The 15,907-nt window shown below is 37.0% G+C and overlaps 1 protein-coding gene across 2 annotated transcripts in view; it reads right to left on the bottom strand.

Moving 5' to 3' along the window:
* Window positions 1-1,964: 1,964 nt before the first annotated feature.
* The window catches only part of Serpinb7 (serpin family B member 7), a 45,880-nt gene continuing 31,937 nt past the window's right edge, over window positions 1,965-15,907 (bottom strand). For both annotated transcript variants that reach the window (XM_037211025.1, XM_037211026.1), the window contains exons 5-8: window positions 10,125-10,242; window positions 6,662-6,804; window positions 4,464-4,610; window positions 1,965-3,000 (exon numbers count right to left, since the gene is read on the bottom strand). In XM_037211025.1, the coding sequence (XP_037066920.1) occupies window positions 2,602-3,000; window positions 4,464-4,610; window positions 6,662-6,804; window positions 10,125-10,242 (807 nt within the window). In that variant the 3' untranslated portion in view covers window positions 1,965-2,601. The remainder of the gene's footprint in view (window positions 3,001-4,463; window positions 4,611-6,661; window positions 6,805-10,124; window positions 10,243-15,907) is intronic.

Below are 15,907 nucleotides of genomic sequence, written 5' to 3'. Positions count from 1 at the left end.
TGTTGGAGTTAGATCCTGAGAGAAAGTGATCCTTTTCAGGAAGTCCTTTTCCATACCTCTTTTGTGTAAAGTGCAGCCTATTTTCTTCCAGCAGTTTCAGTGTTTCAGGTTTACATTGAAGTCTTTGATCCATTTGGAGTTGATTTTTGTACAGGATGATAGATATTCATCTAATTACATTCTTCTATGTGTGGACTTCCAGTGTTCCTAGTACCATTAATCAAGATGCCGTTTTTCCAATGTATGTATTTAGCAGCTTTGTCAAATATTAAATGGCTTAAGTTATATGCACTGATGTTTGGGTCTTCAATTCTGTTCCATTGGTCTACATGTCTGCTTTATGTCAATACCATGCTGTTTTTATTGCTATAGCTCTGTAATATATCTTGAAATCTAGAATGGTAATCCCTTCAACATTGTTCTGGTAGCTTAGAGAGATTGCTTTGGCTGTACTCAGTCTTTTGTGGTTCCATATGAATTTTATGATTTTTTTCTATTTATGTGACGAATATTATGGGGATTTAAAAATTGGAATTGCATTTAATCTGTATATAAATTTTGGTAGTAGTGCCATTTGGGCACAATTAATTCTACTGAAACATGAATGAACATGAGGATTTTTTCCATTTTAATGTCTTCTTTTATCTATTTCTTCACAAATTTAATGTTTTTATCATAGATATCTTTTACTTCTTTTGTTAGGGATATTCATGTGTGCATGCATGTATATGCATTATTGTAAATGGGAGTGTTCCTATGATCTCTTTCTCAACATGTTAATTTTTGGTATATAGAAAGGCTACTAATTTTTAAAGTTGATTTTGTGTTCTTCCAATTTGCTGATTTGCTGGTCACTTCTAGAAGTTTTCTTGTGGATTTTTGTGTATCTTTCTAGAAAGCCATTCAGGCTATGTAGCTAAGACAAGGCTTGAGAGTGGTACATGGTGCAGGATGTTAAGTTTCCAGGGACTCACCAAGCTGGATCTGTGCATAGGTGTATAACCTGGGCTACATCTGGAGGCTGGATATGTTACAGGTAGGCTAGGGTCTGAGGGACTCACCTGATTGAGCTGACCTACAGGATAGTAGATGGGGGAAACCCTGGGTGTTGGGAAGGGCTTGAGTAAGACTGATCATACTGGGGAGGTACACAGAGTATTCTATTCAGGCTAGCTATAGAGATTGAAAAGGTTTCAAGGGAGCTAGAGCTCAGTAAACTTACAAGACTGGACGTTGGCAGGGTTGTAAGACCTAGGCAAGGAATGGAGGTTGGATTTGGCACAGACAATTGAAGTGGAGAACAAGGAGAATAAAGTGAAAGTAGCCTACTTGGGTCTGTGCCATGTGTGGTGGCTACAGAGTCACTGGTAGTAAGTGGGACTGGAGTCAAGCAATATCCTAAGGAAGAGAGAGAGGGCCTCAGGGAAGGGGCCTATCCCAACAAGCGGCTGGGTCTGGGACAACTGGGATGAAGGAGGAAAGGAAGAACAGTAAGGGTAGACTACCAAGATCTGTAACACCCTCTTGAGGTGGCTACAGCGTTTTTGGTAACAAGGAGGGTTGGGAACAGGGAAGTCTCTATACAAAGGAGCCAACTGACCAAGGTGACCAGAATGGGATGGAGGAAGAGAGGAGTGAAAGCATAGGTGGCCTAATTGGATTTATCTGTGTCTCTCACTTATAACTTTAAATTCTAATACAATTATCTCATTAGTGTGTGTGTAAAAGTAATATTATGTGTCATAAATAAACAACATTGAGTCAAATTAATCTTGTGTTGCAAAAGCATCTTTTTCCTTCACTGCTTCCTTCCATGGTCTGGAAAATAAAAAGCTGAAAGACTCAAAATTGTTCAGAGTAGAACAGTCACACTGTGTCGGTGTTGTACATCTTTATTATGATAAATATGGAAAAAATCATAAACTTGAAAGCATATGAAATAATACGCTGTAAATAACAACAGCCAACATTTAAAAAGTATTTAATATTTGAAAACTATGTACATATATTAAGTCACATCAAGGAAAGCCAAAGGCTATAAATGTAAGGTTATTAAGGAAACATTTTGGTTGCTTATCAATCTCAATTCTGCATTTTTGAGCCTCTGAATTATACAGTGATTGGAAGTCAAGTGTACTAAAGCAAATTCCAGTGTCTTTTATTCAGCAAGGACAAGTTATCCTTTATACTGATTTCTAGGAAACAAATGGGCTTACTTCTCAGATCACTGTATCATGAAGCAGGGATATCTCTGACACCTGAAGCATTTAAACAGAAGACCCTCCAGGTAGCTTCTGCATTCTCATTGCTAGTGGAGCAGAACCTATGTTTTCAGATGTGCCTTTGGACATAATGGTAGTGGAGATTGTGGGTAGAAAGCCAATGGAATTAGACAGAGGGAAGTAAACAGAAGTAGAAATGATGAAAGCAGGGGTTGAGACTATCAACCAGGTATTTGAAAAGGGTCAAATTACCACTATCATTTGCTGAGCATCGATAAACTGAAACAAAATAAAATAAAGCCATGCACTTCCAATTAAAATTCTATCCACTGAAGATGTTATTTGACCCCTGCTACTCTATGGGAACCCAATGGGATTTTCAAGGGCAAGAGACTTTACCCATAAATAAGATGATACCATTCTTCCTGATGACAAACAGAAAGGGATGGTCAGCTCTGAACACTGTGGATTCAGGGAGCTGCTTTTCAACAATGTTATTTTCTGTGGCAGCAGTGGCTTCGGTGCCCTCCTCTGTGACCTCTATGAATGACTTGTGCATCAGCTTTGATACGTAGAGACGGCCTCCAGAAGCAATTCCAGAGAGATCTGCTCTGGACTCATCAAAAATATCTTCCAACCCGAGGGATCTCAAATGGCGCCTCATTTCATAATTCTTCTCTATCTTGAACTGAGGAAGAAACACCTCCACATACTGAGATTTCATTTTCCTCCTATTGGTCCAGTTCATTAGATTCCGAAAGCTCAGCTTGCTTTCAATCTGTAGAAATTTTTTAAAAGTTTAGAAACATATTGTTAGAAAAAGGATGAAACAGGAACCATAGTAACACATGGTTTTCTTTAATGACACCCTTCTGGGTTTTTGTATTTAAGTACATGAATTAGATATGGAAAGAATCTCAAAGAGAAAATGATTGAAAAGAATAGTTTAAAAACAGAATAGTTCAAGTACTTTTAAATAAGTTGCCTGTTTAACTCATTGTGCCATGACAAGCCATGACTTAACGTGTGATGTGTGATATGTGATTTATGTGTGATGACTTGTGTGATCTCAGCCCACAATGGAAAAAAACAGAGGCAATGTAGAATAATGGAGGGCAAAACAGAACCAAGAGGGGTATGTGCAAGGGGTGGGAGGGGGTTAGTGGAAGGAAAAGGAAAGGGGAAATGCTGTAATTATACTATACTCTCAAAAGTTTCAAAAATAATTAAAATTTATAAAAAGAAAAATCTTTTAAAAATAGAATTAGAGTTAATATTTCTGTGAAGTATTTTAAAGTTACTGTAATAAAATAGGAGTAGACATAAAAAAGAATATGGAAATGAGGGCTCATCAGAGGAAAACAGAGCTTAGCATTTTCCTATCATGAAAGACACAAAGTATAAATGTTTGAATAGCTTAAAAAATAAACCAGTGGAGGCTGGATAGTTGACTCAGCAGTTTAATGCTCAGCACCCACATGTGGCTTACAGCCATCTCTAACTCCAGAGCAGGGAATCTGATGCCTTCCTTCGTGCCCCAAGGACAACAGGCCTGCATTTGGTGCATAGACATGCACGCAGGCAAAACACCCACAGACATAAAATAAAATTTAAAAATAAAATAACAAGCAAACCTAGGTGGCCTAAGGCAAGAGACCCAGGATCCCAGCTCTGGGGAATAGGGTGAAGATCTCTCCCTTCCTCTTAATCTCAGAGGATAATGGGAGCTGCCCCTGGGTGCAAAGTGAGCAGACTCGACTGCACACCTGGAGTAAGCACTTCTCTCCAACATCTGGCCGCTTCAAAAGGTTCACAAACAAACTGGCCTGCTTTATAATGGAAAAGATTTTTCATAAATAGTACAAATTCTACATATGGATACCTCTTAAATTCAGATGCCCTAGATTCTAAATAATTTTCAAATGCATCAAACTTATATTTTTATAAAAGACCTGAATTTACATAGTCCAATTTAGTTCACTGAAAATTTCTGTGTTTAAATAATCTAGTTCATAAATGATCTATAACTTCTTATTCTGAATTTAAGTTTTTCTCCTTGATTCTAGCCTTCTGTAGTGTCAACTTCCTCACAATGTAACACACATGCATACATACATGCGCGCGCGCGCACACACACACACACACACACACACACACACACACACACACACACGAAAATAAAATAACCAAGAGTATTCTGTGTATAATATTCCCTGTAGGAAAAGGACAATGGTAGCTTACCTGGGACAGGTCATTCTTGGGCAGCATGATGTACATGCTTATACCACCATGATATTGGAGCTCAAGAACCTGCATGGGTGGGTCCTGAATTGTAGACAAGTTGAACCTCCGTTCTTGATGCATCATAGCAACTGCTTTGTCAGGACACTGGAAGTCAGATCACAAAGAGGTGTTTACAATCCCATATCATCACACTCATTGGCCAAGTACACATAAAAATATGGGTTTGGTCAATATACCTTTGAGATTTTTCTGATATGTTGCAAGTGTTGGTTGTAAGATGTATTCATCTTAATTATAAAGGTTGAGACTTTGAGTTAGTCCTTTAGTTGAAACATTTCTGCTAGGTAACTTTGGGTAAGGTACCTCACATTTCTACTTCCAGATCCTCATCTATATGATAGAAATCTCAACAGCCCCCCCCCTCCCCCCACTGCACTGGGTAGTGGAGGATTCTGTGGGTTAATATAGCTACTAGGCAGAAAATTGCCTTGTACTTCGTGTTTTAGCTGAAATGACTCTAGTAAATAATGAGTGATTATGAAATCTCTATAAACGAAGAGTGAATTTCTTAGCTTTATCCTCACATCAGAAGCAAAATACAGACTAGACCTATCAAAATCATGTAATTTCAGAATGATGTCTTAGAAAAATTTAAAATTCCTGTAAAGTGGTAGATTATACCTCATTAACTTAAGGAACATTTTAATTCTTATCTTGAAGATACCATTCATAGATTTAGAAATACCACACAAGTATAACAAGTTCTTTTTCCTTTTGATATTAAAACAGACAAAATTGTCAACATTTCTGTAATATCCTTTTTTAGGGCAAAATTTCCACATGGAGGGACAGTTAGTTCTGTGTCCTTGAACCAAAGATCTCTCCTTCTAGTTTGTTCTTTTGTGCTTCAGAAAGAGCACACGGAGCAACAAATAATATGTGTACCCATACAAAGAAGTCAGAGTGGGCTTGTTCCAAGTAGGAACTAGGAAGGCTCAGCCACAGAATGCTGTTTCTGTATGGACACAGCAAAAGAGTCATGTATCTTACAGGTATTTCACTAACTTTTGGGTTGTTTTTTATTTTTATTATGCATGTTCTAGTATTCCTTGTGATGATATTTTATTTGTGCCGAAATGTGATATTTTATTTGTATGTTAATAAATAAAGTTTGCCTGGAGATAAGAGGTCATAGCAAGCCATAAACAGAAGTCAGGTGGTGGTGGCACACACCCTTAATCTGATCACATGGCAAGCAGAGTCTCATGGCAAGCAGAGTCTCTGTGTGTTAAAAAAAAAAAAATTAAAAGACCCACATGACCCCTGTCCCTTTCCTTTTTAAAAATCCCTCTTCTTTAACTAACTTTTAAACTATTAGCATCAACTGTGACATCAGCAATCAAGACTGCAGAGCCTACCCTATTATAAAGCTGACACAAGGGTATGTGGACCAGCAGGAAAGCTTCTTAAAAAGAGGCTGCTATATGGTAATACATTCTTTAAATAGACTCCAAAGACAATCCAGTAGGCACGAATGCTGCTTACTGTGTCATTATTAAAAGGGAGGCAACCCATACAATCTGTGAGTTGAAAAGTGGATGGAAGAAATACAGGACAAAATTTCACTTCAGAATCCTGACCACCTCAGCCACGGAAGCACTAACAAGACCTCTGGAATATGTTTTGTACTGAAAGTACAAGAGAGTCCAAGTCTAAGTTGTGTTTTACTATGATTTATTGTATTTTCTTGTTGTCCAAGCACAATTTCCAGAATGTTTCTGTGCTCATCTCTTTCTGCCTCACAGAGACACTTAAACCAGGAGCTTTCTCCATTAGCTTTGACTTCACATAGGGATTGCCCTGTAGGTACCAAAGTCAAGACACTGCTGATGATGATCAGTACTAAGATTCTTCATGTATAAGGATAATTTCAGTCTGTTTTTGTTATATGTAACAAATAAAACTAAGGCTTAAATTTAAATCTACTCACCACTGTTTCTCTGCATTTAACAAAAAATAATGAGTGATTAAAATGAATTTTAGATATTATCTAACTTAATCACTTCAAGTTGTGGGGAGTTCAACAACATTTAGACTTGTCCAAGACAATAATGCCACTTCTATAAAGCAAGAGATGGATCTTACCACATTGGACAATATGATTGGGGGGAAATCCCTTAACAATATGTACATACCGTGGGAGACCTGAAATGGCAGTTGAGGGTCTCACTCTTGGTGAAGGCAGATTTCCATTTGCCTTTGAAGTAAACAGCATTCACCAGCACCATGACAGCCGATGAGCTGAGGCTGCTTCCACTTAACACCTTCTTGATTTTTCCTTTTGAAAATAAGTTGAAGGGAATAATGCTCATCTATACTGAAACAATTTTTAAATATGCTCACACTGGTTAATCAATATGATTTTTTCCTAGATCATTATTATATATCAAATTATGAAATTATTACTAACATCTTAGTAAGGAATATGCCTGGTGTTTTCTGAACCCTTCAAGGACAGTATTTGTTTAACCCTCATAAAGTCTTCATGAAATCTGTGCTGCTGTTGTTTCGGTTTCCTGGTAAGGGAACTGAAGCACAAAGACATTAGATTATCAATACAGTTACTTAACAAGAAAGCAACTGCAGTCATCACTGTGGCCCTGGAGACCACAGCGCTGTGGACTCAGCTTCATACAGCTGTGAAATGGACAATCCTGCAATGAAGAAATCAAGCCTTACAGAAGAAACTCAAGTCAAGTCCAGGGAATTGCATTTCCAGAGCAAAATAGAAACTTGGATATCAGAAAATATGATTGATAACTATACTGAAAGAATATGGCCACACAAACACCAGATGAGAAGAAAGTTTGAAAAGTTCCTTGTAATAAACTTATAAAAACCTACTTTTTGATGTGGTAAAAGACCTCACAAGAAAAGGGAAACCTGAAGAGGGCCCTTGTTCTCAGCACTGCTTACAGAAAAACTTTCAAGTGATTCCAAAAATCACAATGAGATTTCAAAAATATGGTTCTCAGAAGAGTGAAACCCTGACAGCCAGAGCAGGACTCATTGGCCAACAATGACAGGCAAGTCTTGATGGATGGACTTCCCAGAAACACTATCAGCTGCAGTTGCACTGGAAATGATGATTTATCATTTTAAACTCCTGATAGCATCAGATGTCACAACTATGTGATGAATGGAAACAACTCAGTGTTTCCCAGAAATAATCAATTATTATTATCAATCAATCAATTGTTGATCAGCAAAAGTGATAAGACCAAAATATGTGGAGATCTTAAGATTAAGGTACTTGGTCACTTTACTTAGACCAATAAATCAATTTATCTATTTATGACATAGTTTTAAACACAAAATTGGACCCAGTCATGTGTGAGAGATAAAAATATATTTCTGAAAGTAAAAATAAATGGGAATATCACTGAAGAAACAAAAAACAATGACAACATGACTCCTACCTGGCTTCCCGGGGCCACTGTGTGGCATTGACCGGACCCCTCTGAAACTGTGTCACTCCAAGTAGAATTAATTCCATTCCATTAAAAAAGTTGATTCCTCCCAATTCACATTAATGAGACTTTTGTTAGTTATATCCTTTATTCTAGATGCTTAAATTGTAGCAATGAAAGCTGTAGTCTATGCCATCTTGGACCTCCCCCATAAAAAGAATTCTTTGTCTATATAGTCATAATATTAGCTATAGTATCTGTTGGCTTTCTAGGATTTATTGCCTGAGATTACCACATATTCACTGTGGATTTAGATGTAAACACCCAATTCTGCTTACACCAGCCACAACAATTATTGCTATTTCAACAGGAGTTAAATCACTTAGCTGGCTAGCCACATTATATGGAGGTAATATTAAATGATCTTCTGTAACTCCAATTGCTAAATGGCCCTTTAATTTAAAAAAAAAAAAAACAACCCTGAAACCAGATATTGGGGTAGATGCTGAAAGATCAGAGAGAAAAAGGAACAAGCCACCTCTTACCTCTAGGACTCCTCAGCCTGAAAAGCTTTCCTCAGCCAAAAGGCTTTAGTTTCTGTCTCCTCACACCTTATATACCTTTCTCTGCCCACCCATATCATTTCCTGTCCCAATTTTCCTCGTACTAGGATTAAAGGCATGTGACCCCAAGTATTAGGAATAAAGGTGTGTGCCACCACTGCCTGACTCTGTTTCTCTCCTAGACTGAGTCAATCTCAGGTAGTCCAGGGTGGCTTTGAACTCACAGAGATCCAGACAGATCTCCATCTCCCAAGTGCTAGGATTAAAGGTGTGTGCTCCCACTGCCTGGCTTCTATGTTTAATCTAGTGGCTTGTTCTGTTTCCTCATCTCCAGGCAAGTTTATTAGGGTACACGATATATCACCACAATCTTCTACAACTATAGCACAATAGCATCAAGAACCAAGAAAGCCACTCTGGTATACAGTGTTGCAGCAATGTAGAAGTATGTGTGCTAAAAGAACACAGATTAGGAAAAATTGAATAGAGCTATCTGCTTAAGCTGCAAGAATTTAGGGAGCAGAAAGATAGCCCACAAAGCAGAGACTATTCAAAAATCTAGGAATGTGGAAAAGAAAAATACATATAAAGAAATGTGCCCCATTAGAGTATATCAACTAGATTGAGATTGGAAAGGTGTGAAGCAAGACCCAGAATATGAGAAAGTTTGATTCTTTGTAAGACTTTTGGATTATCCTGAATATGATAGAGAATCGTTTATTGGGTTTCAATGTAAAAGGAAGGACATAGTGATAAATGATCCAACTTGTCATTATAAAGTGTGACTATTGCATCACATAAAGGAAGTGGGAAATAATACCTGGAATAATGGAGACAATTTGAAGTACTGAGCATAGTCTTCTTAGATCATAAGTATAGTTTATGCACTGGATGCACATATTTGCATGTCAAAAGGAGGATGAGAACTCTGTAAGTGTTGCACATGGGAGGGACCAATCAAATGTTCTTGAATATTGTTGTACAGAATGCCACTCTGTTATTCCAAAAACCAAGTTATGTCATTTCTTTTGATTGATAAGTATTAAAAAGTGGTACATTTGAGGCTTGTAATGGGTAGTGAGCAAAGACGTGGTAATAATGTAATGGTGAATGAGCAAAGGAAATGGAGAAATCATTTTCTTCTTCCAAGGAGTACTTGTATGCTGCTAAATGGAGTGTGAGTCACATGGCTCATAGTTCTGAGGTAGAGCAAAACATAATTACATAAATAATATTCACAGTACAAATCAGAACCCAGCACTAGGTAATGGGCAATATTAGCTTTGGAATCAGTTGATTAGCGACACAAAAGATGAATGGATTCCTATGTTTGTTTTGTGTTAGAGGAGAACATTGTCGAGAATTCAGATTTTAGTTGTTAAAAGTAGCATAAAGAGTTGCAGTTCTCTGAAGGTACTACCTTTGCCAAATATGTTATCTTGCTAAAGAGTATTTTAAAAATATTTAAATCAACCAAGCAAATAGTCTTAAATAACAGCAATAATTGCTTTGGATTAGGAAGGACTATATTTTATATGCATAAAAATTCCCATCTTTCAAGTACACTGATCTTAATATTTACATACAACTGACAAACAGTGTAGAAAATAAAATATTTTACTTGCCATGTGTCTCATTTTCAATCCATTTATTAATTTTATATCTGGTTTCTTCTATATCATTTGTGAAGTCAACTCTGTCTACTTTGGCATTGTATAACTTTTCAGCACAGTCAATATAATTCTGCAAATAAGAATATAGATTTTGTATTTGTAAATAGCACAACCAAGTACAAAATAAATGTATTTTTTAAATTAATTCCAAACCTTTGAACAATGCCTCTTCCACTCTAATGTTCCTTATTGTCAGCAACTGTCCCACTGGTGTTCCAAGCATTACTTACTGTCTCTCCTTGAGAGACATCCTTCCCAGGTCCCTCCTGCGGCTCATAACAACGTCTTCACTTTCATTTTTCATTTTAAAGGCAAATGAGTGTCTGAATACCTAAGGTTTGAAATCAGGCAGGTGCACAGATGATACTCTAGAGGAATTAAAAGGATCTGGGGTGACAAGAGCACATACTGTGAAGAGGGGAAAAAAACAGAAACTAGGAAAATGAGGTGCAAAACCTTTCCGGCTCTGTTCAGAGTTCAGGGCCTTCGCTTATGTATGATAAGTGGCCTTGAAAGGCTTTTAGCTGGAAGGGAGATAATGGGACACAGAAATACTTGTGATGAGAAGGCAGGGCTAAAGCCAAGGCAGTAAGCTTTAACCATCATCTCCTAACCCAATCCAGACAAGGTAAAATCAATATTCAACATCAAGTTCACTACTAGCCTGTTGCTATAACTCTGGTCATATTTTCTCACTTTGGAGGCAGTGGAAATGAAGAATTAATTTAAAAAATACACCTGTAGGGAGGACATTATGATAATTTCATACATATATTTAACATATAATTACCAAATCCTGGTTATAAGCACCACTATCTATTCAAATGTAATCACAGATATCATAATACATTTTGCTTGCATTTGAGATATTCCAATTCCTCCATAAGACACCAAATCCTGTGAAGCTGAGACCACACATGCTTTGTTTATTACCTTTCCTAGCACAAAACACACTTACTTCTACCTAATCAGTGTTCAAAAGTACTTATTTTTAATAAAAAGAAAATAGTTACCCAATTTACCAGTATTATAGAAATATAGCAAACACATCCATAATTTTTTGGAACAAAAATTTTTGTATTTGTTAGAAAAATATTCAATACAACTTATATTGATCTACATTTACTAGTTATTATCTCAGCAAATTTTATGGAACTTTCTGCACTAATGGTAAGGATTGACTAGCAATCTCTTGTCTATCTACAGGATGAGAATATCTGCTTATGGATCAGACTCTTCATTTATTATTTAACTTCCATCTGCCTATCCATCCATTCATCTACCCTTCTACCTATCCACTCACAGACACTAATTACAAAGATTAGTTTTAAAACTCCATCCACACTCAGAGAAGTTAATATCATAAACATAAGCCTTCAAAAAAAAAAAAAAAGGCTAAGAGGGGCAGGGCTGGAGAACTGCATAGACACTACCGTAGTCTACCACTTCCAGGCAGCCCTGGGAGCATTACAGGCTGTTGTGTGTTTATACATTTTTCTTTAAGTTCAACTCACATGTTGTACCAATCTCTTTTCAAGAGTACTGCATTTTAAAAAGGAAATATTAGTTGTCCAAACAGATTAATCTTTTTGTCCAGGTCCCAAACTCTTCTACATCTATCATTGTGAGCTAATGGTGTTAGATTTGTCTGTGACACAAATCATTCCAGATTATTTCCCTTGTCTTGGAAACAGAAGTATCCCATCTGTTTCCCAGGAGAAACTTCCTATCACTAACCTTTTCGGTGGTGGCTGACTTCATGTGTCAACATGACAAATTTTACTTAGCGTATATCTGGGAGGGTGTGTGGAATTGAAGCATCAGACGGATGACAGATGTCTGCCCCATTGCAGGTGGCCTCCTCCAACCAGCTCCCATCAGTGAAAGCACAAGTAGGAGCAATGTGAGAGGGGATCATGCAGCTTGCCTGCTGCAGCTGGGACGATGACAATTTGACCTTCGCTCAACAACTAAAACATGGGCTTTTCTTGAATCTGGACACTGACAGCTTTTTACCTAGGGCCTCTAGGCCATCTGACTCGCCAGTTATAGCTTTTAGGACTTCTCTGCCTCCACAGTCAACTGAGTCAAGTCCTTATAGCAAATCTCTCTGTAGACTGTTATTTCTATCCTCTAGAGAACCCTGGCTGAAGAACTCACTAGAATGACATTCACATATTTTCTCCTTGTCTTTCCCAACTCTTCTGTCACATTCTTTCCAGAGACAACAGAATTCTCACACTTCTTATTATCCAAAAAAAAAAAATTAAGAAAATCTGATCATAAACTTTCTTTTATTTTCTATTTCCTTGATTAAGGTTTTATAGTTTTCCGTATACAGACTGTGGTAGTTTGAATAAGAATAGCACCCAGAGGCACATATGTTTGCATGCTTAGTCTTTAGGACGTGGCACTACTTGGGAAGGATTAGGAGGTGTGGCCTTGTTGAGGAAGTGTGGTTGCTAGGGTGGGCTTTGAGGTTCTAGAAGCCCAAGGTAGGCACAGTGACTATCTCTTCCTGCTTCCTGTGGATCTGGATGTAGAGCTCCCAGTTCCTTCTCCAGCACCACATCTGCCTGCACACCGCCATGCTCCCTGTCATGATGACAGTGGACTAGAACTCTGAAGCTGAAATCACTGAAACTGTAATCAAGCCCCCAATTAAATGTTTTCTCACTATAATTGCCTTGGTCATGGTGTCTCTTCACAAAAATGGAATACTAATGCAGAGATCAAGGATAATACTTATTCCTAAATGTTGCATTTGGTAACTATTTATAAATGGGACTGCTTTGAGGATTCCTTTTCCAGATAGTTGTGGGGAGTGTTTAGGAATGCTACTTTTGGTAAGTTAACTTTCAAAACTGTAATTTTACTTATTGTGTTTAGGAGTTCTAATAGATTTTGATGGATCCTTTAGAGATAGATAGCTAGATGACAAATAGATATTACATATATAGTTGATAGATAATTGATAGATGATACATAGATTATACATTGATTGATGACAGATAAGATAGATGATAGATAATAGATAGATAGATAATAGGTAGATAGATAGATAGATGATAGATAGATAAATAATAGATGATAGATAGATAGATAGATAGATAGATAGATAGATAGATAGATAGATAGATAGATGATTGATATATACACATGATAGAACACCATCCTTTTGGACAGTTCAGCTTCCTTTCTCATTTGAATATCTTTTATAACTTTTATTTCTGTATTTAATATGTTAAATGTAAGTGACAAGAGTGGCCATCATTATCTTGTTACTGATTTCAGACAACATTCTTTCAATTTTCTTTGAGTATATTTACTTGTGACAATAATGTACATCCTTTCTCTCCATAATTCACTGAGAATTCTTACTGTGCACATTTAGTTTTTTGAATACTTTTTCTGCATATATTGAGGTGATCATATGTTTTAACCCTTCATCTCATCCATGTGACATATTATATTTATCGATTTCCATGTACTGACCATCTTTATATCCCAGATCTAAATCCTCTTGGGCCATGGTAAATGATTCTTTTAATATGCTGCTGAATTTTATTTTCTAATAGTTTATTACAGAATTTTAAAGTCCATATTCTAAAGGACTCAGGCTTTAATGTTGTTTTTTAACAGGGTTCCTGTGCAGCGCGGCGGCGCCATTGTGCAGGCGCTGTTGTGCAGGCGCTGTTGTGCAGGCGCTGTTGTGCAGGCGCTGTTGTGCAGGCGCTGTTGTGCAGGCGCTGTTGTGCAGGCGCTGTGGTGCAGGCGCTGTTGTGCAGGCTCTGTTGTGTAGGCGCTGTGGTGCAGGCGCTGTTGTGCAGGCGCGGCGGCACTGGCCTTCTAACACGAGTTTGAAGTGTTTACCCTTCAGGTTTTTTGGAAGAGTTTCATCAAGATTGACAGTCCTGTAATTATCTAGTGACTTCAGGAGTCCCGAGCTTTCCTTGGAAAAGAGACTTTTTATTTACAAATCAACATTATTCATTGTGATTCTGTTCAAGTTTCCTGCTCTTTTGATCCAGCAATTATGAGTTGTATATTTCCAAGCACTCTCTCACTTTCCTAGTGGACCCCACTCTCTGGCCTGCGATGTCAGGTGCACTGTCTTCTTCGCTTCTGGTATCGGGTCTGCTTTTCTCGCTGATCTACTTAAACATTTGTCAAATTTGCTTTTCACTACCAAAAAATTCCCTGATCTTCAGCTCACGGTTGTTTGCAATTGTTCTTCTTTCGTCTATTTAATTTCTACATACTCTATTATTCTTGTTTACTTCCTTCTATACATGGTTAGTCTGTTCATCTTTTTCTTGTTTATTTAGATTTAATATCTGGTTTTGATTTTTTCCTTTTTTAAAGTAGGTATTTACTGCTACAAATTTATTTCTTAAAATTTTCTTCTTGTAGCCCATAAGCTTTAGTGTATTGTATTTTTCATTTGTTTCAACATATTTTTAATTTCTTTCTTTACTTCTTGGTTTGGGGGAAAATGTTTGTTACATCTGGAGCTATTTCAAATTTGAATTTTCTTTTTACAGTTTAACATGTATATACAATATGTTGTGACAATATTCACTTAATTACCCTCTTGTATCTCTCCCACTCCCTCTGAGTCCCATATCCTTCCCAATCTCTCCCTTCTTAGTTTCATTTTTTGTCCTCCTATTTTTTAAAAATAGGGTGACAAGTAGAAAAAAGACTTAACAGATCACATTTAGTGATGGAATATGAATGTGGGGAAAATGAGGCATCAAAGATGACCTAATGCCTATTGGTATTGCTCATTACAAGAGAGCAAAGAAGAAGAGAACATCTAGAAGCATAAAGCATGATGCTCACTTGAGGGATTATACTGTGTAAAGTTGAGCTTGGCACTGAGAGGAAGGATGATCCATCACACAGCTATAGAAAAAACACAAAGATTTGAAGGACTACATTGGGGACATAGAAATTACATGAGTACATCACTTCTCTCTGTATAAAGATAGTAGATTGAAAATAAATGCAATAAAATTAGAATCCTTAACAACTTCAATTTCAAGGATCATTGAAAACAATGATATATAAGAAAACAAATATAAAGCAATCTGAAAGAATGAAAAATCAGAAGAAAGCATCTATTTCAAAAAAAATGGAAGGGAAAAGTTCTAGGAAGTGTATTAACTATTCAGAATAGATCACAAGTGAAGGCCTATCTGAGACTGGAGACTGGTGACGAGGTTGGTGTATTAATGACTGTATATTTAAAGTCCTCTATAGTTATCATTTAGTAGCCTTGACACAGTCACTGAGGAAGTCTGCAGCAGTGACTGGTTTTACAAGACTGCTTGGAGAAGATGACATTGTTTAAAGATTGGTTAAAGAACAGATCCATGAGGAGTGAGTTATAACAATGAATACATTTGAGAAAGGGAAAAAGTCAAATGATTGAATACTTCAAGAGCTGAAGAATTAATGGAGGTGTTAAAAGAATAGGAAGCATGGACTTCTGTAATCTGAAGATAGCAACCTGATATTGTAAATTTCAAAAGGAAAATAGCTTTGCATGTTCTTGAGTTTCAAGTATGATTTGGTGATTTAATTACTAAAACAGCATGGAGAAAAAGTTGATAACCTGTACAGAGACATGAGGGAAGATCATCAACTCGGATAGAAGGTCCCAATCCACAGTAATACTGAAGATATCCAAATCATAGCATAATCAAGGGAATATGGAATGTTGTTTACAG

Source organism: Peromyscus leucopus, chromosome 15 (genome assembly GCF_004664715.2).
Source record: "Peromyscus leucopus breed LL Stock chromosome 15, UCI_PerLeu_2.1, whole genome shotgun sequence".
NCBI classification, from domain to species: Eukaryota; Metazoa; Chordata; class Mammalia; order Rodentia; family Cricetidae; genus Peromyscus; species Peromyscus leucopus.
This window is presented reverse-complemented; position numbering and strand designations above follow the sequence as displayed.